General features: G+C 43.3%; 1 protein-coding gene across 1 annotated transcript; it reads left to right on the top strand.

Annotated features, from left to right (window-relative positions):
* Positions 5,515 to 24,047, top strand: LOC8085352 (protein MICRORCHIDIA 6). Its single transcript, XM_021450343.1, has 20 exons — positions 5,515 to 5,679; positions 6,591 to 7,628; positions 9,031 to 9,105; positions 9,234 to 9,268; positions 9,372 to 9,450; positions 9,800 to 9,889; positions 10,001 to 10,076; positions 16,129 to 16,207; positions 16,565 to 16,699; positions 17,396 to 17,494; positions 17,775 to 17,876; positions 17,947 to 18,093; positions 18,383 to 18,475; positions 21,086 to 21,134; positions 21,261 to 21,372; positions 21,567 to 21,877; positions 21,948 to 22,054; positions 22,143 to 22,192; positions 23,322 to 23,364; positions 23,564 to 24,047. Exons 2-20 carry the CDS (start codon positions 6,599 to 6,601, stop codon positions 23,696 to 23,698), a joined length of 2,847 nt encoding a protein of 948 aa, XP_021306018.1. The 5' UTR covers positions 5,515 to 5,679; positions 6,591 to 6,598; the 3' UTR covers positions 23,699 to 24,047.

Genomic DNA, 24,912 nt, shown 5'->3' with positions numbered 1-24,912 from the left:
TGATGTCTAAGGGAAATAAAAGTGCATTTCGAACTTTTGACATGACTCACCTTGCCTAACCCACTCACCTCACCTCGCCTAGCCCGCTCGTAAGGCAGTTATTGAAGGTGTTTGGTTCTCTTGCCGCCAATCGCCCTGCCTCGCACTGCAGCTCGAGCAGAGCCCAATCTGGTGGCAGTGAAGGTCCAATTTGGAGACGGTGTAGTCCAAACCGATGCGCATAGAGGAACGATTCAACATCATGAACTTCAAACCAGCAGCAGAGAAAGCCAATTTAGACTCCGTTTCGACAACAACAGTAAGGTATAGGCCAATTCTGCAATGACACGACGATTCAGTGGTAGCAGAGTCTGATTTGGTGGCAACATATTTCTGATTTGGTGACATCGACTCCAATTTGACAGCACAGAGATCAGTTTAACGGTGGCGGAGGCTACGCATGAGTGGGCCCTAGGCAAGAGAGGTGATTTGGCCCGCCTGGGCTAGCAACGATATCTTGCCTAGGTGGGCAAACTTGCCGGGCAAACAGGCAAGGCGAGAGACAACCAAACAACTTTCCTTGCTCAGCGAGGCTAGACAAACGGCTAGCAAGGCTTCCAATCATGGCCTAAATGGGTCCCTAATAGTAGAAACTTTGAGAAAATAAATGGGTCTATTAGATGACAAGTGTCTAGAAGTTGATTTATTTTAGGAGAAATTTTTAGTTTACAAATCTATTTTTTCAGAGAGAGTTCTATCATTAGATAGATGGTCAATCTATTTTTATAATAATTTATTTGAAGATATAAATGTTAATAATATTTTATATAAATTTAGGTATTTTTTAAAAAAAATTGACCGATCCTAATCATATATGGGTAAAAATAATAATATTCTATTCATTCTAAAGTATAAGACATTTCAAGAATTTTGAAAAATTAAAACATATTAAGTTTGACTAAAATTATAGAAAAAACTAAAAAAAATTATAATATCAAATAGGTATACCATGACAATATAATTAATGAAGAATCTAATGATACTTAGTTGATTTTATAAATATTACTATCTTATTATATAATATTGGTCAAACTTATTGACTCTTCAAGATTTTTGAAATGTTTTATAATTTGAGATAGAGGGAGTAATAAATAAAAAAGGTCCGAGCGAGTACACGGTAGCAACCTATTGATGGTCGATAATGTCAACTTTTATTCGAATTTTAAACTCGAAGAAGAACATGAATACACACTAGTATAGGGTTTAAACTAACAATTTCTATGAGTTTTGCATATTCTGTATTTTCCAGGGTGAATTTCACGAAAGCTGAAAAGAGGGATTCTAGTGCAGAATAAACACGAAACTTATCCGCCATGGGAAACATCACGGGAAGACTCAGGAAGGATCGAGAAGACACCCGAAGCAACGGAAAGCCTGGCGGCTGCCAGGTGGGGCCGACCGGCCCCACCCTAGCATCGGCCGGTGCCCCCTTTAGGGTTTTGACCCTACTCTTCCGGAAGCTTCCTCCACCGTCTCTCTTGATGCATCTCGGCCCTTGGTTAAGTCGGTTTGATCCTACGATGCACGTGCACTCCACCAAGCTATAAATAGAGGGATAGACCCACAAGAGAACCTAGATTTAATTCATTCCTCCTGCTTCATTTGGCAAGAGTAGTCAGAAGTTAGGGTTTCTAGAGATTAGAAGTAGAGTTTTAGTTCTTCAAGTTCTTAGTATAGGCGTCTAGTGAGGTTCAAGTAGAGATCGGGCGCTCCGCTCGGGATTCCAGATCGTCTTCTAGAAATTAGTAATATCATCTTGTATTTCATTATGACTTTGCTCTACTTTAATATATTGCTATTTATTCAATTCTTAGTTATTCTAGTTGCATATTCGATATAGATGTGGTTTATGATGATTATCATTATATGATCGTAAAGCGCCTGATTCAATACTCGAGTGAGTCAGGTGGTGCACATTATGTAGACATGCTGTCTAGATATATTGTGTACCTATGGAGGCACCCTGATGTGTCGGGTCGTGTGATAGTCAGCATAGGTGACAGCTGCGTTGGTTCCTTTATAGTCCACCCCTTGTACGTAGGACTAGCCGAGTGCGGTCACGAAGGAGGTGACCCTTGTGTCTTAATATCCTCATTAGTTGATGCTTCTTATGATATTTTTTGAGTTTATCATACTATAGATGAAAATATGTAGCATGACGTAGGCTGTAGACTTTATATTAGTAATTACATAGGTTTCTTTTACTTTTACTGAATTTCAAGATTGTTTTGCTACATTAGTGAGTCTTTATTTTTCTACTGAAAGGTCCAAATGGCTAGAGGGGGGTGAATAGCCTATTTAAAATTTCTACAAACATCAACTAGACAAGTTGATTAGTAAAACAAAAGGCGAAGCTATTCTAGCACTAGCACAACTAAGCTATGCAAGTTACCTACACGAGTCTAGCAAGAAAGCCAAACACTAGTTACAACAAGAAAGCATAACTAGAAGCTTGCTACACACCTAAACAAGATAGCTAAGCTAAACAAGCTACACAACTAGCTAGGTATGCACAAAGGTAAAGGAGAGGGGAGTGATTGTTATACCAACGTTGTAGAGTAGAAATATATCCAATCAATCACGTGCACAAACACAAGAGAGACCTCGATAAGAGATGACACAAGATTTTTTACCGAGGTTCACTTGCTTCCCGACAAGCTACTCCTCGTTGTGGCGATACACCCACTTGATGGATCACGAGCTATCCAAAGCCAAACCCTCAGCGGGTGCCGCACATCCACTCACAAGATGGGGATCCTCCAAGCCACGAGCAATCCACTAGAGTAGCCAATTGCGATCTCTCGCGGGGAAGGCTCAAAAACCCCTCACAAATCACTTGGTGAGGCTCGAAACAATTTCCAATCACGAGCTCAACACCACCGCTGCTCCGAACCGTCTAGGGCGTCGGGAAACACCCAAGAGTAACAAGAAATCCGCAGCAAACTCAAGAATCAAGTGCCACTAAATGCAACTTCTTAAAGCAATGCACTTGAACTCACTCAATCTCACTAGGATGAGCAATCAAGCAAGGAGATGAGTGGAGGGAGTGTTCTCTAGCTCATTGTATGCCTCAAGTGTTCAAATGTGCAAGAGTTGACCTCCCAAAGTCGGCCACCCTCAATTTATAAGCCCCTCAAAGAAACTAGCCGTTGGCCACTTTCACTGGGCTGAAATCGGGGGCACCGGACGCTATCAAGTGATCACCGGACGCTCGACCCCTAGCGTCCGGTGCTCCGGGGTTGGCCACGTGTCCTTGAATCTCGCGTGTCAGTTTCTAACGGCTACCTGCAGAGCACCAGACGCTCTGCAGGTCCACACCGGACTAAAACTCAGGGAGGTATGCAAAACCTCGGGGTCACCGGACGCTGAGCACCGGACCGTCCGGTGCCCACCGGACTCATACCCAGAGATGTTTGCAAAATGCCCGTACACCGGACGCTGAGCACCGGACTCACTCTGGTGCGTCCGGTGCACCCTGCTACACCCGACAGTACACCGGACGCTAAAGGCCAGCGTCCGGTGCCTCCGCGCTGAGCGTCCGGTGAGTGTTTCCAACTGAGAAACACTCTCACGACTTCTCCAAATTTCCCACCGGCGTAATAGAAAAAATACACTTATTCTTCTCAAAAGCGCCGAATCCCGCCGAGAGAGAGGAACCCAAACCCCTCTCAACCTTAGGAACTCCACCTCCTTTGCAAATGTGCTAACACCAACAAGTGTCCATCACCAAAGTGCATGTGTGTTAGCTTTTCACAAACATTTTCCCAAAGGAGTTAGGTTAGCACTTTACTAGATTCTAATGCATATGCTCAAGATATGGACCTAGTAGCACTTGATTCGAGAGATGACCGTGATTTCCCCTCTTGATAGTCGGCTATCTATCCTAACCCGGTCAATCACTTCTCTACTCATCTTAGACCGGCAAAAGTAAAACCCTATGTTTATACCTTTGCCTTGATAACTTTGCTCCTCGTCTATCACCATGATCTCCACATCATGCTTCATCTCTTTGTGATCATGTGGCCACCTTTCCATGCCACCATGCACCTTCATCACATGTGTTGCTATGCCTAACTCAAATCACTTAAACACAAAGCATTAGCAACTCGGTGTCATTAATTACCAAAACCAAACTTGGGCTTTCATCTACCTCTAGAATACCATTTACTTCGTTACTCAATTATCATTTATCAATATTGTTGACTAATTATCACTAAAGCATTAGTACTATTGGTTGAGATAGATTTGCATAATTATAATTTCTTTAGTCCTTATAAGATTACCTAAGCCTAATGAATAAAATGTTACTTTATCTTTTTGGCATAAAATAAATCAACGATACTTAGAATACTTCCTGGATGAAATGCTACAACGGGAGAATTATCCGTACGCTTGCGGATATATTCTATTTAGAGTTATTACGTGTAGATTATTTTTATCCTTGGTTTTTGACATCATGTTAGGAATGATGTTAAAAATAACAACACAACCACGCTTCACTCGCCATCTCTACAGGTTCAAAAAGATTCTCCAGCTACATATCACAGGCTACAACAGAGGAACCAGCAGATAAATTTGACCGGTCCTAGTTATACTTCCTCCATCTATGAAAAATTTAATTTTTAGAGTTATTCAAAGCTAAACTTTTTAAACTTTAACAAAAATTTTTAAAAAATACATTAAGATTTATGATATTAAATTAGTATTATTAGATTTTTAATAAAATATTTTTATAAGATATATATTTTATGTTATAAATGTTGTTATTTTTTTATAAAATTAGTTAAATTAGAAAAACTAAATAACATGAATTTTAGGAATTGGTTCCTGAGGGAGGAAATATATGGGTACCGTCCACTTAGGTCTTGTTTAGTTCACCCCAAAAATCAAAAACTTTTCAAGATTTCTCATTATATCGAATTTTGCAGCATATGCATGGAGCATTAAATATAGATAAAAATAAAAACTAATTATACAGTTTGTCTTTTAAGTCTAGTTACTTTATAATTAGACAATATTTATTAAATAAAAATGAAAATACTACGGTGTTGATTTCTAAAAAATTTTTTGAACTAAGAGCATTCTTCAAGAGATTAGCTAAAAAGATTAGCCAAATTTATGATTTAGCACACTCTCTAAAATAGATTTGACAAAAAGATATTAGAGTATTCCAACAGACTCTATAAAAGATGACTAGTGAGGTAGGCTATCTAAAAGTAGAGAGCGGATAAAGTGGGATGGAGAGTTTCTAAATTTGAAGAGTCATTTATAGAGTCTGTTGAAGATATTTTTCTTTCAACAATAGTAAAAGATACCTTTACAAAATAATTTGGCTAATCTCTTGAAAATGCTAAAAAAAAAAAAGTTATCCAGCTGTAGAAGACATACACCGGCGCCCTGGATTTACACCGCCTATCCACCGCGCACTACGGTCATATCATATTGCCACAAAGCAAACCAACTTTTTCCTTTGATTCTCTCTCTTCGAAACTTAAAGAGCATCGGAAAGACGGAAACCCCAGAGTCGCCACCCCACTCTCCACTCCGCCGCCTCTGCTACTGCAACAGGAACCCGTTCTTCGCACACTGGCTCTCAACTCTCATCAATCTCCCGTTCTCCGCGGAGCAGCCCCATTCTAGGTACTTTCATCTCCCCTACCTCGCCCGCCTGGTTTGCAGCCCGTTGGTGTTTTTTACTTTTTTTCTGTAATGTGTGTAATAAGGGTTCGGAGACCCTTCCCTTGTTTTGGTGATTATTGGTTTCGTTTTTTTGGATATGGGTTTGGTGCTCCGATTGTTGGGATTTAGGTCTCGGATTCCCCCTATGTTGCGCTAGTGCGTTGCGTGCGCGTACGATTTCGCGCTCCGGATCATCTATGTTTTGGGGTGTGAATAATCTCGCGCAATCAGTCACGCGTTCCTTGTGCTCCCCGTTGCCTTCTCCTACGGCCCCTAACTTGTGCAAAGGCCTCTCTTTCAATCCCAATCCCGAATAAAAGAAACAAAGGAGGCATGTCTTTCAGGTGAATTCCTTGACAGATTAATTTTGAGATAATACGTACAATTTATCAGCACATCAATTACTGCGTGGCCAGGAATTAGGCATTTTTATGGAGCTCTGAACTTCCGTTTATAATGTATGTGTTCATTGTTTGCATGCAAATGGATTGGAGGAAGGAATTAGGAATTTTGAGATAATAGATTGGAGGAAGGGATGTGTTCGTTGTTTGCATGCAAATGGCAATAGATAATGCGTGGATAAGGGGCCAGAGGGAGAGGAATGTAATGTATGTGTCGAAGGGCCACATGCATGCATATCACTGAGTTGAGGGACAGAGGGATGATATCATGATACTGATAGATAGCTTAGATGGAAGAATGGAATCCACTCTTAATGATAGTGTAATAATTGAAATATTGTTCGGATGTAGTCTAATTGTTTTTTTTTGTAAACACCTTTTTTTTCTATAAACTTGTAATTAATTGGCCTTGTGATTATTCTGCATTTTCCTTTGCTGTGCTCCATTGCTCACATCTTTTTGCCATTTCAGGTTAAGCAATGATAGTGGACATCGTTGTTCTGTCCAGTGATGATGATGAGGTGGTGGTCAGGGAAGAACCCAATGTTCATGGAAAAGGTGTTCATGTGAAGGCAGATGTTTTTGACTTAACTAGTGACAATGACATTTTTGAAGGAGGGCATATTGCTTACGAACAAGGAGGGTCTGCTCAGGGCACATCATTTCTTAAACAAGAGTTCACTGCAGACGATGGACAAGCTGAAGCTGCCCAGTGCACGGTAACATTACAGATGCAAAATCTTGGAGCAGATGATGGACAAGGCGATGCTTCTCAGTGCACAGAGATATTAAAGGTGCAAAACCTTAGAGCAGATGATGGTCAATGTGATGCTGTCCACTCCACAGGAACACTACTGATGCGAGAACTTAGAACAGATGATGGACAACACGATGCTGCCCAGTGCACAGCAAGTCTACATATGCAAGAACTTAGAGCAGATGATGTACAAGGTGATGCTGCCCAGTGCGTAACAACATTACAGATGCAAGAACTTTCTGCTGATGATGGACAATGTGATACTGCCGAGTGCATTACATTACAGAGGCAAGAACCTAGAGCAACATTACAGACGCAAACACATGATGGACAAGGTGATGCTACCTGGTTCACACCAACATTACAGAGGCAAGAACATACTGCAGACATTGAACAAGGTGACACTGTCCAGTGTACAACACCACGGCAGAGGCAGGAATCTATTGCAGATGACGCACAAGGTGATTTTAATCACTGCACAACAGCACTGCAGTGGCAGGGATCTCATAAAGCTCAGTGCACAACAACATTACTAAGGCAGGAGTTTCTAGCAGCAGGTGGTAGCATGCAAGAGGCTGCGCTGTTGAGAAATTCAGCTGAAGCTACCACATCCTTGACCAGTACACGACAAGGGAGACACACGATAACTGGATTATTCAATGTGTCTACTGCAACACCATTTCCCCGGCAATTTTGGAAAGCTGGAGAAAAAGCTGGAGATTATGGATTAGCTTCTCAAGCTGCTCTCAACAGTATTTTCTGAACCTTCCTTTTCAAGCCCATCAGTCTATTTATCACTGAACCAATAAAAATAAACCAAATATATCAGTCTTATTTAAAGTCCACATTGTTCCAGCCTAAGGTGAATTGCCCCTCGCCTTCCATATATTGTGGACTCTCACCACTTCTGTGAGAATGTCCTTACACAAACTCAATTACTCCACACTATTCAACCAAATCATGAATTCATAAAAGGAACATATGAATTATGTATACATGGAATATGGAATGGGAGTTATATAAAGCCTTGTTTATTTTCTTTTGAGTAAATTGCACAGCCGGTCCTTAAAGTATTATGTGGTTTTCATCTAGGTCCCCAAACTACGAAATCACATGTCTGACTCCCTAATGTATTTAAGTGATGTCATCTAGGTCTCTAAACTACGAAATCGCACGTCTGACTCCGTAGTGTATTTAATTGATCTCATCTAGGTCCAAAATACACATAAGGAGGGTTAAAAGCTGACATGATCATCCACATGGATATGATTTAAGCGCACGACTCCTGATTTAAGTCCACGCGTGCAGCTGTTGGCTCGCCCCTGCTCACCATCACAGCGCCGGCGGCATACGACCTGGTTATTTAGGCGGCAATGGTGGCCAGTTACGCAAGTGAGCGTAACACCGGATGACCGCATACCAAGCCCCTCCCATGTCTACCTCACCTCGCTCGACAGTGTAATCGGCCGCCATTGCCGCCTACATGACCAGGTCGTATGCCGCAGGCGCTGTGATGGTGAGCAAGGGCGAGCCGGCGGCCGCACGCGTGAGCTTAAATCAAGGGTCATGTGCTTAAATCATATCCATATGGATGACCATGTCAGCTTCTAACCCTCCTTATGTGTATTTTGGACTTAGATAAGATCACTTAAATACATTAGGGAGTCAGACGTGCGATTTCGTAGTTTGGGGACCTAGATGAAAACCACGTAATACTTTAAGGACTGGCCGTGCAATTTACTCTTTTTTTTTATAAAGAAAATGCACTAGATCAAAAGTATCTTCCATATTTTAATATAATATAAATAGTAGAACTGCAGTCATCTTGCAATCCCAATATATTGGGAGGAAAGCCCAACTGGTTAAGTCAGGTTGTAGTTTTCCCAGCAGTGGGTGTGGTTCTGATAACCCTGTTCAGTGTTTTCAAGTCGTCCAATCGAACCTAGTCACCATGGGACTGATTAGGACGATTAATCGGACGACTTGTACAAGTTGACGGTACCCCTAATCAGTCACCAGTGACCGATTAGGACGATTAATTGTGATTAATCGGACGACTTGAAAACATGGACCCTGTTATCATTTACACCCTCCTTGTTTTTCTTTTCCCTTTCACCTTCTTTTTCTAATGCATGAATATTTTACATTTTGTAGATGGCCACAACCGCTTACAGATTCACCCCAAGTTTCTTCATTCTAATGCTACTTCACATAAATGGCCATTTGGTGGTAAGTCATACTGCCAAAACTGAAAGATGACTCTCTTTTTCTCTTGATTTTGCTTGAGCACTTGTGTGCTATTAATTGTGGAGATCTAGACAAGCTAGTGATGGAACTGGTTAATTTCTGTTATACAGCTATTGCAGAGCTGCTCGACAACGCTATTGATGAGGTATTGATAAAAATTTTGCATTAAAGTGCAGCTGTAATAGTTTTCATTCGTTTTTCCTTCTTGTCTATATTATCCTTCTATTTTACTTGAGAAAATGTATTAGGTGAGCAGTGGGGCGACCTTTGTGAAAATAGATAAGATGAAGCATTCTCCTGATGGGGATTATTCATTGGTAATAGAAGGTAATACTGTCTTAGTCCCTTTGTTTCACATGTACTTGGCACTTTTGTTTCTAAACACTTTCACATTCCTAATCCATGTTTTTCAAATTCCTCCGGAAAACTTGTCCTTTCTTCCTTTGTGCGAATCAAATCTTTCGGTTGGCTTTCCCGTGAATAAGAATAGTTGGGCGCGGCGAAGCAAGCGCTTCTAGCTGTTTCGCTTGCTTCTTTCTTATTGTGGCGGCTATTAAGGCTTAGTTACTTGTGCACTGGCTTGTGGCAAGTATATGAAAACAAAGATAGTATATAGTTCTTTACCATCTTTCCTCTTCATATTGGTTTTTACTTACACTCTTGTTCTCTATTCAAGACAATGGAGGTGGCATGAGTCCAAAATCTCTTCGACACTGTATGAGCTTTGGATTTTCCCAGAAATGCACAACTTCATCCATCGGGCAATGTAATGATTCTTGAAAATGCTTTGTGTTGCTTGTTCCATTGCTATATGTTACACTTTTTTTTTTTGAAAACTATATATTACACTCACTGACTTGAATAGTCACACGTATAGATGGAAATGGCTTTAAAACTAGCACGATGAGGCTTGGGGCAGATGCTATTGTATTCACATGCACGAAAGATGATAGGTTAGTCTTACTTTAACATTGCCTCATTTATATATTCATTTTGTGGCATAAGCAAATACATATTACTTGATGGCAACAGTATTAGGATACTCCTCATTAACCTGCCTTTAAATCATGCAAAGAAGGCTAAAAGAGAGTAAATATGATAAGTTTACTTGTTTTCAGTCAACTATATAAAATGAACTACACTTCATTGTTTCTATTTCACAAAACCACACATATTTTCTTTGTAATATATAAAAATGATAACTCTTCCTTCCCTGGTTTTGTGGTCTATATATTTTTTTGCAATCCTCTCTCTCTCTCCCTAGCACTTTGGCTCAGCCCATGAGTATGCCATGTGAGCCTAGGCTGCTAAGCCCAATGGGATTATGATTCTGTGAAAATATGTTCTAGTGAAAGTTTAGTTTCATGAAATAAAGACAAAAAGGTAGTTTTTTATGCTTGGCCCAAAAAAGGTTTCCGATGGTTTACCAGAAAGAAGTGTCTTTTATGATATTTTAAAATATCATAGAATTCTAGTCTGATTACAGAAAATACTCAGAGTAAGTTCAATGTAGATCCAAATCATTTCCTCAATTTAGTTTGTTCTAATTTTGCCTCCACCCTTCTAAGCTGTTAATATCCCATCTGGTTACTTCTTTGACTAGGCTCTAGGCTCACATTTCTAACCTGTGGTTACTGTTAGAATATAATTATAACAGCCCATTGGCCTTGTACTCCTAGCCTGACTTGTCTTAGTACCACATTATAATTTGTAGATGTACTGCAAGCCTTCCTGGCTATATAACTTGTAGATCCTTCCCTTCCTTTCGTGTTTCCTCTGCCCGTGCGTTCTCTGTGAGGACGTGCGCCACCGCACCACCAGGCCGCCGCGCGAGTCCACTCGCGTCGCCGCCAACCCGGGCTGCTGCGCAGACCCAGGCGCGCCGCGCCGCCTCCTTGGCCGCGTGCTGCAGGCAGCCGCTCGGCCCACGTCGCGCCGCCCCTAGGCCGCCGCGCGATCTTCTTCGTGCCGCTGCCCTGCCTCGCGCGTTCCAGGCCGCCGCGCCCATCGCGCCGCACCCTGTAGCCACATGCCGCCGCCTCTACTGCCCAATAGTCGGGTCGCCCAGGCTGCCGCGCAAGCCCCCGCGCCCCTGCTCCACTCGATCAGGACCAGGCGCCGTTGACCATGTCGATGTCTTCGACCTCTTCCTCCGCTACGTCTGGCGTTCTCAGCTCTGGAACTAGCAGTGCTATGGCTGATGCCGTTGCGCCTCTGTTCTACGCCGCGTATGTTGCCGTCAACATCAAGCAGCATGTCCCAATCGCGCTCAGCCTCGAGCGACCAAACTACTCCAAGTGGAAGGCCTTCTTCACCGCTCTCTGCGGCAAGTACGGGCTGCTCGGTCACATCGACAGCACAGCGGCCGCCCGTCCGACTGACCCTCTGTGGTCCCAGCCTGACGCCTGCGTCTGCGGCTGGATGTACGGCTCCGTCGACGACGCCGTCCTCGACCTCGCCATGGAGCCCGATCAGGACACTCGCGCCTTGTACGTCTCCATCGAGGCTCTGTTCCAGGCGAATAAGGAGTCCCACGCCGTCGTCCTCGAGCAACAGTTCCTCAACCTGTCTTAGGGCGACCTCTCCATCGACGCCTACGCCCAGCAGATGAAGCGCACCGCTGATGCACTTCGGGAGGTCGGCCACACCGTCTCCTCCGTGCAGCTCGTGCTCAACCTTCTGCATGGCCTCAACAGCCGCTTTGCCAACACCGCCGACATCATCGCCAACTCCTCGCCGCTCCCAGACTTCCAAGTCAGCCACCAACATGCTCCGCGTCAAGGAACTCTGCCTTGGCATCGACAGTAAGGAGGCCTCGGCCTCAGCCCTTGCGGCTTCCACCACCTCCTCCTGCACTACACCACGCTGCCGGTCCACCTCCTCTGCACCTACCAATTGTGGGGGCGGTGGCAAGGGCAAGGGTGGGCATGGTGGTAACTGCAGCGGTGGCGGTAGCAGCAGCAATAGTGGCGGCGGGCGCAACTAGCAGCAAGGCGAAGGCTCCGGCGGGCGTCAGGCTCCTCAGCCGACCGGTCCTTGGGTTTGCTATAACCCCTGGGCCGTCCAGTGGCCACCTCAGCAGCAGCAGTAGGGTACACCACCTGTGCCTCCTCCACAGGCACACACCGTGTTCGCGCCGCTCTCAACCAGCTGGCGGTTCTCCACTGCCGGCGGCCCTCCGACGTACGGGCCTCCAGCCAGCTGGGATCCGACCAGCCTGATCGCCGCTCTCAACCAGATGGCGGTTCAGGGTGGGTCTGCACCGTGGGTCATGGACAGCAGAGCGACATCCCACATGTACTCCAACGACGGTATTCTACTTTCTCGCCTCCCGTCGCCACCGTCTACCATTACAGTCGGCAACGGTCAATCAATTCCTATTCTTAGTCGTGGCACTTCTCTCCTTCAAATAGCTGATCGTCCCTTTTATCTTGATAATGTTATTGTCGCTCCCCAACTTACTCGTAATTTGTTATCTGTTCGACAGTTTACTCGCGACAATAATTGTTCCATTGAGTTTGACGCCTCTGGTTTTTCTGTCAAGGATCCGCAGACCAAGATGACTCCCTCGGTGCAATAGCAACGGGGACCTCTACACCATTCCACATCGCTTGCCACCTCGTTGCCATGTCGCCGTCGTTTCCCCAAAGTTGTGGCACTCCCACCTTGGTCATCCTGCACCTGCTGTCGTCACTACTCTACATAAGCTATCAGCTATCCAGTGTAATAAAGCAGCCCACCGCCTTTGTCATGCCTGTCAGCTAGACAAACACGCTAGGCTGCCCTTTGCTAGTTCAGTTTCTAGTACTTCAGCACCTTTTGAACTCGTTCACTGTGATGTCTGGACCTCTCCAGTTTCGAGTATTTCTGGTTATCTTGTGCTGGTTGATGATTATACTCATTATTGTTGGACGTATCCCCTTCGCCATAAATCTGAAGTTCATGATCATATTGTTCAGTTTGTTGCTTATGCTCACACACGGTTTAGTTCTCCTGTGCGCTGTTTTTAGGCAGATAATGGCATCGAGTTCCTCAATAATGCCAATGCTGCCTTCTTTGCTGGTCGTGGCATCCTGCTCTGCACTTCGTGCCCCTACACATCCGCTCAGAACGGCAAAGCCGAGCGCATGCTTCGCACACTGAACAATGCAGTTCACACACTTCTCATTCATGCTGCCATGCCACCTTCATATTGGGTCGAAGCGCTCTCCACCGCCGTGTTCTTGCTCAACCGGCGGCCATCATCGTCCATACATAATGGTATTCCCTATCATCTTCTTCATCGCAAAATGCCAGATTACTCCATCCTTCGAGTCTTTGGTTGCCTGTGCTATCCGAACCTTAGTGTCACGACTCACCACAAACTGTCTCCTCGCTCCACAGCGTGTCTTTCTCAGTTACCCTCCTTCCTAGAAGGGCTACCGGTGTCTTGACCTCTCCACTTGCAAGATTATCATCTCGCGACACGTTGTTTTTTATGAGACTCACTTTCCGTTCGCGGCCTCCAAGCCTCGACCAGATTCTCTTGATTTTTTGTTACAAGAATTACTTCTCGCGCCTGCCCCGTCTACCTCAGACGTTCGGCACTCGTGGACCTTGGTGGCGCCTGCTTCGTCTGGCACAGACGACGCGGGTGATGCTTGCGACCCCGTTGGAGTCGACCCTGCCATTTTGTGGCATGGCGCTGCTAGCCGGCTGACCTCGGCTCTTCAGCAGGCTGCGGCTCTAGCACCTCCTCCAGCAGGTGTTGCCACCCCTGCCCCTGCCCGCCAGCGGTTCGGCATCCACTACAGTCGTCGTCCAGCTCCGCCGCCGGCTCCACAGCCGCCCCAAGCGGCACCTTCGGCCCCACTGCAGCAAGCCGTGGTGCCCCCGGCTCCACCTCCACAGGAGCCCCCTGCGCGGGCGACTCGTTCCCAGACGGGTTCCCTGTAGCCGCCCATGCAGTGGTACGGCTTTACCGCGGCGGCCCCCAGCCTGGCTTCTCCATTGCCAGGCAACTCTCGCGCCGCGCTCGCCGATGCGAATTGGCGTGTGGCCGTGGCTGAAGAATACAACGCGCTCATGGACAATGGCACCTGGTGTCTCGTCCCTCGACCGCCTTGTGCCAATGTCATCACCGGCAAGTGAGTCTTCAAGCATAAGTATCATGCTCACGGCTCTCTGGCTCGCCATAAAGCCAGATGGGTCGTTCGTGGCTTCTTGCAGCAGTACAACATCGACTACGGCGAGACGTTCAGCCCGGTTGTCAAACCGGCTACCATCAGGGTCGTCCTTAGCATCACCGCCTCTCGCTCCTGGCCGATACATCAGTTGGACGTGAAGAACGCCTTTCTTCACGGCCATCTGAATGAGACAGTCTACTGCCAGCAGCCGCCCGGTTTCGTCGACCCGGCGGCACCCGATCACGTCTGTCTCCTGCAAAAGTCCTTGTACGGACTCAAGCAGGCGCCCAGGGCGTGGCACCAGCACTAGCGGTTCTCCGGCTTCGTCCAGCGGTCTAGCTTCACTGCTTCGACCTCTGATCCGTCCCTCTTTGTTTACAAAGTAGGTGCCAACATCGCCTACTTGCTGCTCTACGTCGACGACATCATCCTGACAGCCTTGTCGACCTCGCTTCTTCGACGCCTCACTGAGCTTCTTCACTCTGAGTTCGCTATGACAGATCTCAGGGATCTTCATCACTTCCTTGGGATCTCTGTCATGCGTTCTGCGGATGGCCTCTTCCTGTCTCAGCGCCAGTACGCTGTGGACCTGCTCTAGCGCACCGACATGGCTGGGTGTCACTCTACGGCAACTCCTGTTGACACTCATGCCAAGCTCTCTGCTACGAACGGCGCACCGGTGTCGGATGCCACTCAGTACCGCAGCCTCGCCGGTGCGCTACAGTACCTCACGCTGACTTGTTCGGACCTCGCCTATGCAGTTCAGCAGGTTTGCCTCTTCATGCACGACCCGCGAGAGCCTCACCTTGCGATGCTCAAGCGTGTCCTGCGGTATGTCAAGGGCACCCTGTCCACCGGGCTTCACATCGGCACAGGCAGCATCACCAGCTTGACCGCCTACTCCGATGCTGATTGGGCTAGTTGTCCAGACTCTCGGCGCTCCACTTCAGGCTACTGTGTCATCCTCGGCGACAACTTAGTCTCTTGGTCCTCCAAACAACAGACTACAGTCTCTCGTTCGAGTGCGGAGGCTGAGTATCGTGTTGTTGCGCACGCTGTGGCTGAGACTTGTTGGCTTCATCAGTTACTTCAGGAGCTCCATGCACCCATCTCATCGGCGACGATCGTCTACTGTGATAATGTCAGCGCTACCTACATGGCCCAAAATCCAGTTCATTATCGTCGCACGAAGCATATTGAGATAGATATTCACTTCGTCCGTGAGAAGGTTGCTTTGGGACAAGTTCGGGTGCTCCATGTTCCATCGTCTCATCAGTTCGCGAACATTATGACCAAAGGGTTACGTGTACAGTGATTCACTGTCTTTAGGTCCAGTCTTTGTGTTCGTGACACTTCCACTTAGACTGAGGGAGGGTGTTAGAATATAATTATAACAGCCCATATTGGGCTTACGGCCCATTGGCCTTGTACTCCTAGCCTGACTTGTATTAGTACCACATTATAACTTGTAGATATACTGCAAGCCTTCCTGGCTATATAATGAAGGTCACCCCCTGGTTAGGGTGTGCGGTGTTTCTCTACCGTTACCAACTATACTCTCCAGTAATTTTTTCAGTTTTTAGCTCTAAAAGATGAGGTTCTTGATTAGTGTGCCGAAGATTAGCAAACTAATATATGTTATCAAAAGACATCTTAATAGCAAAAGAATGCTATAGAAATGTTTCTATCATCAAGTGTTCTGCGTCTGCATTTGAAAAGATAACATAAGTTGTCCTCTCTGACCACCTTTTGTATTTCTAGATTTTAACCCAACCTAAATTCAGTACAGTTTGCAGTTATTTACCGTAATACAACAATCTGTAATGTTTTGACTTGATAGGAGAATGACACGAAGTATCGGGTTGCTGTCTTACACATTCCTTATGAGAAGTAACTGCAATGACATATTTGTACCAGCGGTTAGTTCGTTAAACTCGACTGATCATTATTTCTGAGGGAAATCATATATCACTATTAATTCTAATTGTACCATATGTCACTAAACTTGTCTATGTACACAAAGTAACAAATTAGTATTATGCACTTCTGATTTCTACATGTGCAAGATTGAGCATGTTTGTTCCAGAACATTGTTAAGACGTAAATAGCATCGCTTCAATTCATTCCATTCTAATAGCTTTTCTATGAAGAACACAAATTCATTCTTCACCAATACAACTATTAGTTTAGTTTTATAAGTTTATTTGTGCCAATCCCAAGGTACCTTACTATTTCCTATCCAAACAAATCTCACTTATTGGCTTTCCCCTTCATAGGTTGACTATGAATTGGATGCCTCGTCTTCCACTTTCAAGAGGAAAATGAACTGCGGTGAAAAACATTTTTTATCTAATCTGTCCATTCTTTTGAAATGGTCTCCATTTTCAACTGAAAATGAATTATTGAATCAAGTAAGCTGCATATCCTCTATTTATCAGTATAACCATTTTTACGCTATCTCTTCCCTGACTTCCATTTCTACGTATTTGTTCAGATTTTAAATTAATCAATTGCAGAGCAGTATATTTAGAACCAATTATGTGGATTTAGTACCTGCTTTGCATTCCCAAATGCATTCTTGTTTTATTATTATTATTATTATGTTCATGTTGGTGTCACCAAGGAGGTTTTACCTCACTAGCATTTAGGGATAAGGACTGGTCTGCCTAGAACATCAAAGGTTAACTGTTGGTCAGAGGAGTAGTTCTGGTATTGTGCATTTGCAACATTTGAAGTGGGATTTTTCGTAGTACCATGCAAATAAGAAAATAAACAGTTTAATTCGAGAAGTTTACAGGTATGTGGTTAACAAATTGTATTACTATCTATTTTCCAAATATGTCATAAAAGATAATTGTTCCTGATGTTGGCATACTTATAATTGCCTGAATGAGAGGATTCAGGTATTAGTGAAATAGAGGTGAGAATCAGTGCGTTGAATATCCAACATGTATGTCTGTTACTGTTTTTGCATAACTTAAAGTTTGGGATAAATTCCTAGCCACTTGAGGAATATCTTTAAAATCTCCATGCTGCTTAGCTACCTCTAAAGTTTGCTCTGTTGTTCAATTTAGCTTGCTACTTACTCCAATGTGTGTCCTTGACAGTTCAGCAATATGGAGTGCCATGGCACAAAAATCATTGTATTCAACTTGTGGTTGAATGATGCATTGGAAATGGAGCTTGACTTTATAACTGATAAAGAGGTCAAGATTTGATTCTCTCTTTTCAGTAGCTTGTACTTTGTAAATGCACTATTAAATATGCTTTCTTTTTCTTATTCATCTTACTTAGCTTTCAAGGTTGCTAATTAGTTCATGTTCCACTGTTGTACATGTTTGCGGTTTCTACAAACTACACTGCTAGGTCCCGTATCATGTTCTTATACATAATGAGGATGGGCCATAGTTCTAATGTTCATTGCTGCTCAGCTTATGCAGCTGTGCACAAATTTTTGCTTAAAGAAAACTTCGTGTGGTGTTGTAGGATATTTTGATCTCAGGAGCACCGGAGATACGAGCAGGGCGGAATACAGTTGAAAGCTTGAAACAGATGCATGTAGCAAATCGTTTCCGATATTCGCTCCGGGTAAGTTTCATGTGGTAATATGGTTTTGCAAGTCTTATTTGGAATGTCTTACAGGCCATTACATTGGCAGGTTTATGCATCTATACTATACCTACATGTACCTGAAAACTTTCAAATCATCTTGTGTGGACGAGCTGTTGAACCACATTATGTCGTCAATGATCTCATGTACCGTGAATGTATCATATATCGACCACATGTTGAAGTAACCACAGAGGTTTGTTCTACGCGACTTAGTTTAGTGCTACTGAGCTGTGGACCTATTGTGCACAGTTTTCCAATTTGAAATGATTGTACACTGGAAGACTAATACTAGTTTGCAAGTTTCAACAGTACCCCCCTTTCTTTTGCCAAAGAACATGGTGTTTCTGTGGCTTTGCGCTATATCTTGTAGTGTTGAAATTATGCTTAACTGTGTTTCCACTTCTCTAAAAATGAAGATTGTTTAGATTACTACAAAGTATGCATGTGCACTAACAACTATTTGTTTGCTTATTCTTAGCCAGGTTGATGTCATTACTACAATTGGCTACTTAAAAGGTGCTCCCCGACTTGATATCTATGGATTTAGTGTCTACCATAAGAACCGTCTTATACTGGTAAATGTTTAATTATACTGCATAGCCTACTGCTTTTAAGATTCACCATGTTACTCTGTACTGTAATGTTCCATGCACTTTTGTTAGTTTAGGAACCAAAATTTCACAGGATCATGCGATGACTGTATCAGAGAGTTGGTCAATCCATAAAGCTTAAATTAATGAGTGTGTGATTCTATCATGATGGGAAAAAAATCATCAAGACAACTCAGGAATTCGAACTCTTGAAATGGCACACCAATGGTTCAGTAGAGTAGTAAGCCAGTACAAAGGTGGGTTTGTTAGGGAAGAATGACCACCCACCAGTTCCACTGAGTCTAAGGTTACAAGTATACAGGCATAGGCCAAAAGGGCCATAAGGCCTACATGGGCCAGAAAGAGAAACAACATAAGAGAGAAGAATACATATGTCTATATATTAACAGGTTTGAACCTTGAAAATGACAATTTAGGGGTTCAATCCTTTTTGTGGAAACAAAAGGGGAAAAAAACTCGAGCAACCTAGGAGGAACTAGCTAGCATTGTAAATGAGAAGAAATAGGTAGCCAAATTTGAGTCGAAGAGGACTCAAAGCTGGGTGGTGGGGTGTACACCCATACCTGTATTCACTTTAATTGAAATCAGATTACCTTTTCCAGGGGAAATGACTCTTGTCATCCCTGACCACACCAAGATACTGTCCAGCTCCATGCATGGTATTTCAGGACTTGAAATTTGAACCTGTTGAGTGGCATAATCTCAATATCATTCTTTTGAGTAGTGGTGCCTAGCTGAAACAGTCAGGTCCTGAGTTCGACTCCCTGTGGAGGCGCATTTCAGGTTGGAGTTAAAAAAAATCCCCTCATCTGTCCGACAGCCAAAGCACAGGTCAAAAGGCCTGGCCTGATTCTCACAGGGCAACGGTGCCCCTGTGTTAGGGTGGCGCTGGGGTTCAGGGGTTTTCTCGTCCTGTGTGAGAAGGTCTTCTCAATTACAGCAATGCCCGGGGGTGGCTTACCCCCCGCAGGTCGAGGTTTTTTTGTTCTTTGTTTTCTTCTTGAATGCGTAAGAATCTGATTCTTTCAAATGATGTTATATCAAATTTCTACTTATGAATAGAGAATTGTTGGAGGAGCAGGACACAATCAGGAATTCAGGATAAATTAAAGGGCTATTGTCCTGTGGAGTGAAGGGCACTTGGTTTTTGTAACTGTGGTATACCTTTAGGTCTGTACAGCATTAGGGAGTTGGTCTAGCTGTTCTAGCTGGGTGTCTGTTCCTTTTTTCTATTTTCTTTGTTGTTCCTGCGAGTTTTACAAAAATTTGACCCCTGGGAAAGGTTTCCCACAGCCATTCGCTAAGATTCAAGAAAAAGGCTGATCTCCAGGTCTTATCCACAGGGAATGCAGAGAGGCCTTTTCTTTTCTTGAGACCAAGGGTTTGAGTTGTGGCTGGGGTTATTCTCACCTGGAAGACTCACAGCTATGCTACACGAGCACATCTCAAACTAAGTTTGTTTCTTCTTAATATAGGACATACAGTTTCCTTCGGATTTGAGAAAAAAACACTATAGGCCATCGCTACAAAATTCTCCTTCCAATGGGCATTGTGTATACTGGGTAAAACATATTTGGAATTTAGGTTTTTCTCTCTCCTTTTTTTACATTCACTTTTTATATATCTTAATGTCACAGTTCACCTAGTGTGGCTAGCTGATACGAGCTGGGGCTCTCCCTCGGACTGGTCGGAGGTTGTAAGGGTGAGAGATGGCTGGATGAGGTTTGAAGGAGGAGGCACAGCTGTGTGGCGCCGTGGTTGCTGGCACGGGGAAAGAGGGCGGCGGCTAGGGCAGAACTCTCGGCTCCCAACTGGAAGCCGAGTAATATTATTACTCTTGCTTAAAATCTAATAATCCCTGGGTACAAGTATTTATACTGCTATGAATAATATTAAAGGAAAATAACTAGATAAGCTACTGGGCCTTAGCCACCAATGGGCTTGCGCCTGGAGTACTGCAGTCCCGTCATAACACTAGCTATGGAGGATTTACAACTTTGAGGAAGGTTGACTGGCCTGTGTTTAATATTTGTGGCCCTGATCGGTCTGTTATTGTAAAGGGCGTGTTTGTTGGTTTTAATACCTAGGCTTGGTGTGGTTCTTTTGTAAGGATCTTGCCTCGTGTTGTTCGCTTGTTAATATGGCTTGTTAATATGCTCTTCTGCATGTTCAAGAAAAAATGTCACAGTTCACCTTATTCTAAGATGCCATGTGCCGACTTGGGTTACTGTTCATGACATTACAGCACTATAGCATTAGCATGACAGCACCTACAGAATTTAGGGATTAGAGTTGTCTTAGTTATTTTATTCTATAATCTTCCAGGTTTTGTTCTATATAGTTTATGACCTTTAGTAAGGATGAGATTCTTATCATATCGAACCAATGGACGTGTAGAAGTTCGTCAGTGTATCTCTCACCCTACTGTTATCACCATCGTCATAATGCTCGGGTTCGGGGCCATCTAGTTCATAAAATGCCACCATTCAAATCCACCTCCCTTTATACTTGATATTAAATGCTGATGGGCCATTGTCGTTTAACCCTCATTCCACATTTTTTTTTCTTCCTCAGCCCTATTGGCAGGCAGGTTCATGTAGTAGACGTAGAAGAGGCATTGCTGGTAAGGACTCCCATTATTTTTTTTACTCTGTTTCCTTATTTTTATTCCTAATAGTTTTTGTATTGATTATTTGACTAGCGTAAATTGAAATGATATTTATATTATGCTAATTTTGCCATTTGCTAGGGGTTTTGGAGGCAAACTTCATAAGACCTACACATGATAAGCAAGATTTTGAGAGGACTGGACTTTTCCAGAGACTTGAGACACGATTGAAAGACATGGCAACAGAGTATTGGTCAGTTCACCTTTACTTTGGATAATTTACTGCTTTTCATATTGGAGCCTGTTCATTCGTGTACCTTAATTTTATATCTCTGAATTCATCTAATCATGTTATTGTACAGATACTTGTTTTTGTATTTGGATATGCACTGATTTTTATGATGGACCGATGAATAGTTGACAAACTGCACAATCTATGTATGGCAGGACTTACCATTGCCATATGGTTGGTTACACTCGGGTCATGAAAAAGCCTCCTCCAGCACATTATGTATCAACTACTGCTGAAGACGGTGATGATAACTTAGCAGCTCAGTCTACCACAAAGACTTATGGTTACAATTCAAGAGCCAGGGTATCTGTAGCATTGCAGCCTTGTTCCAATGTACATAACGCACAAGATCCTATGCATGCTGATGTTGGTGCCTTGATGGATCAAGATGCATGCCCTTCAACAACCATAAATGTGGGGACAACATTACATTCACAAAGATATGCACCCCAACAATCTCAAGCTGGTTGGTTTCACCTATATTTCATCTCCTTTGATTACCCTTGATATTTTTCTGATTAATGTTCTGTATGCAGAACCATGCAAACGAAGAAAGTCTTCTTCAGAGATTCACTGGAGATCTCAAAAAAGGCAGAATACCAATGTTTATTCTGATAAACCTGGAAGCAATAATGGCACAGAGGTTGGAAATGCTCTGATTACTTAATTCAGCTGTTCTTTTTAAGTATATCGATTTATTTTTTTTCTTACAATCATTCACATACTTCTAGATGGCGGAGTTCAGAGTTGTACTTGATTCGAACACCATGCTAAAGGCTGAGTGAGTAAAGAAAATCTTTTTTCTTACTTGATAACCACTTTGATTACTAATTTCATTCTGCATATTCATTGTATGTAAAGCTGTCATAAAATTCTGAAACAACGATTTAAGGAAATGGCTTTGTACCATATAGTCTTAGTAGAAGTTTCATTTGCATTTAATAGGCTGTCACGTAAGCGTTTTTTTATGATGTGGCAACTCTTTTAAGAAGAGAGAGAAAAAGCAAGTTTCATGGGGATGAAACCTCTTGGCTCATTTACCAACTCAAAATGAGTCATAGAATTAAATGTCTATGAAACAAAATAATGAAACTATGCATTGAGAGTGATAGTTTCGTCCATGTTTCATTGCATTCTACGTTTTTGGAAACAACGCTATGAAACTCTCCATTGAAAATGGCCTAAGTGGATTTTAATGATCCTTTAGATCGCCAGAGTAAACACCACCAAAAGGATGTATGAGTGGAGTTGGCTGTTTGGGATGAGAGAAGAGACTGCAGATGAGAAAGATGAGTTCAGATAACACACAATTTCATTACAAAAATGATAAACTCTTGGCAGTTTTCTTTTTATTAATGTTAAGCAAAAAATAGCAAGCATAAACATAAGCACAATGGATTTAAGATTACAAATCTGAAAGGGAAACAATACAAAATTATGAATTAACGTCAATCTGCAGATATGTGTTCCATAATGCATCTGGTTAATTCACTGAGTTAATGCCCAAACTTATCTGAGAATCACCTATAAGCTTATACACATAAATGTTTGAAAAGATTGTATGCAACCAGCAACCTATAGTTCCTTCTTTGTAGATTCATCTCTCGCAGAGACTCGCACAGCGGTAGTTTATTGTCATTTATTTCAGAGATGGTCATGGTCTTACAAGGCTCAAAGCGCAATAATGCAAATAAGAGTTTCAGGGGCTGATTGTTTGGTTTGATTGCCCTAGTGGGCTGGATGTAGATGAACTTTCTTTTAGAGTTTTAAAATGTCATAGTAAGGATATCATACTATCCCAGCATTTTATGATTCAAAAAATGCAATATTTCATTGTAGACCTTTTCTTTTTTCCAAAAGAAACTTGCTTATTCATGTTACCATAATAACCACTGTGCTTACTTTTGAAGGTGCTCTAAACTTGAGGAAGCAGGAAAGCAGCTGGCCTGTAAGGTAATGTCCCCCCCCCCCCACCCCACCCCCTCTGGGAAAAGAGTTTTAACATGTTAGAAGGAAACTTGTGGTACAGTCCTGTGCTAATGAGTTCAGTTCCTTCAGGAACCATTTGCAGTCTCAAAACACCATCTCTCTATCAAAACAAAGTTTTCATCTTGTTTACTGAAAGCTGTTTCGTTTGCTCGTCACATAACAGGCAGATAAATTGAGGAAGGAACTTGATGTGTGGCGGCAGATGTTCCAGAACCTAAGTGGTGATTTGCGGGATTTGCGATTCCATGAAGGGTTGGGTCGCAGGCGCCATTGCAACTCCAGCATTGGGTTCATATGACCTAAGAGAAGCGGCGTTTGGATTCATAATCAAGTTAGAAATGGCATAAGCCCCTCACGTGTTTATCTTTTGGTGATTGTAGACCTGATAGTATATGATCCAAGAACCATGATTTGCAGGCATAGCAGAAAAGCTCTAAGAGCTCCTTAGACTATCTCTCGCTCACTTGTAAAGAACACCAACACTTCCTCAAAAAGCCTGAAAGGCTAGCTGAAGTAGAGAATCTGGACTGAGATATTTACAGTCGGCCCCATTGCCCAGCGATGTGAGATGCTTGCGTCAAGATATTCGCAGTTTTTGTTCGTGGCTGTAGGGCCTTGTTTAGTTCAGAAAACAAAAAAGTTTTCAAGATTCTCCGTCACATCGAATCTTGTGACATATGCATAAAATATTAAATATAAACGAAAATAAAAACTAATTACACAGTTTAGCTGTAAATCACGAGATGAATCTTTTGATTCTAGTTAGTCTATAATTGGATAATATTTGTCATAAACAAACGAAAGTGCTACAGTACCGAAAACTTTTCAGTTTTCGGAAACTAAACAAGGCCTAGGTCAAAAGGCACGTTGTTGCTTTCTGCGGCCTCACAGGTGAGCTTTGCCATGATTGGGAGCAGTGCAAGATATCGGGCCCCACGCGTGCTGTAGCCCCTGTTTCGTCCGTTTGCGCGGGGAAAACCTCAGCCGTCCGTATAAAGGGACAAAGAACGGATGATCAGGCAAGTGATGCAACATCAGTGAAAGCAAGCAGATGTAAAATCGGAAACATTCAAGCAGGGCGTTGCTGATCCAGCTGTACAGCACGTCAGCTCGACAGCTCGTATACAAAAGAGAGAAAAAAATCTTTGCCGTGTCACGGTTTATCTGTGCATGTGCATGGTGTGCTTATGCTTTCGGTTGCCGCTCCGTGTCTGCCAAAGTGCCTTTCCTCTCCGATTCCTACGGACCAAGGTGACCAAGGTCGCTTCAATCCATGTGTGTTGGCGTGAAATTTAGTTTAAGTTTTACTCTAATCCACCTCAATACATATGGATTGATGTGAATTCTACTACACTTAAACAAGACCTTGGTCCGTAGGAGTAATCCACACCTGTTGACACCCTGCTGTTAATATATACTGAATAGTTTTGTACGAGTACAAGACTAGGGCAGTAAATCTGCAACTCGATCGATCAGGTACGCCCGCCATCGTGAGCCAGTATATATTGACAG

The sequence above is a fragment of the Sorghum bicolor genome, chromosome 10 (genome assembly GCF_000003195.3).
Source record: "Sorghum bicolor cultivar BTx623 chromosome 10, Sorghum_bicolor_NCBIv3, whole genome shotgun sequence".
NCBI classification, from domain to species: Eukaryota; Viridiplantae; Streptophyta; class Magnoliopsida; order Poales; family Poaceae; genus Sorghum; species Sorghum bicolor.
This window is presented reverse-complemented; position numbering and strand designations above follow the sequence as displayed.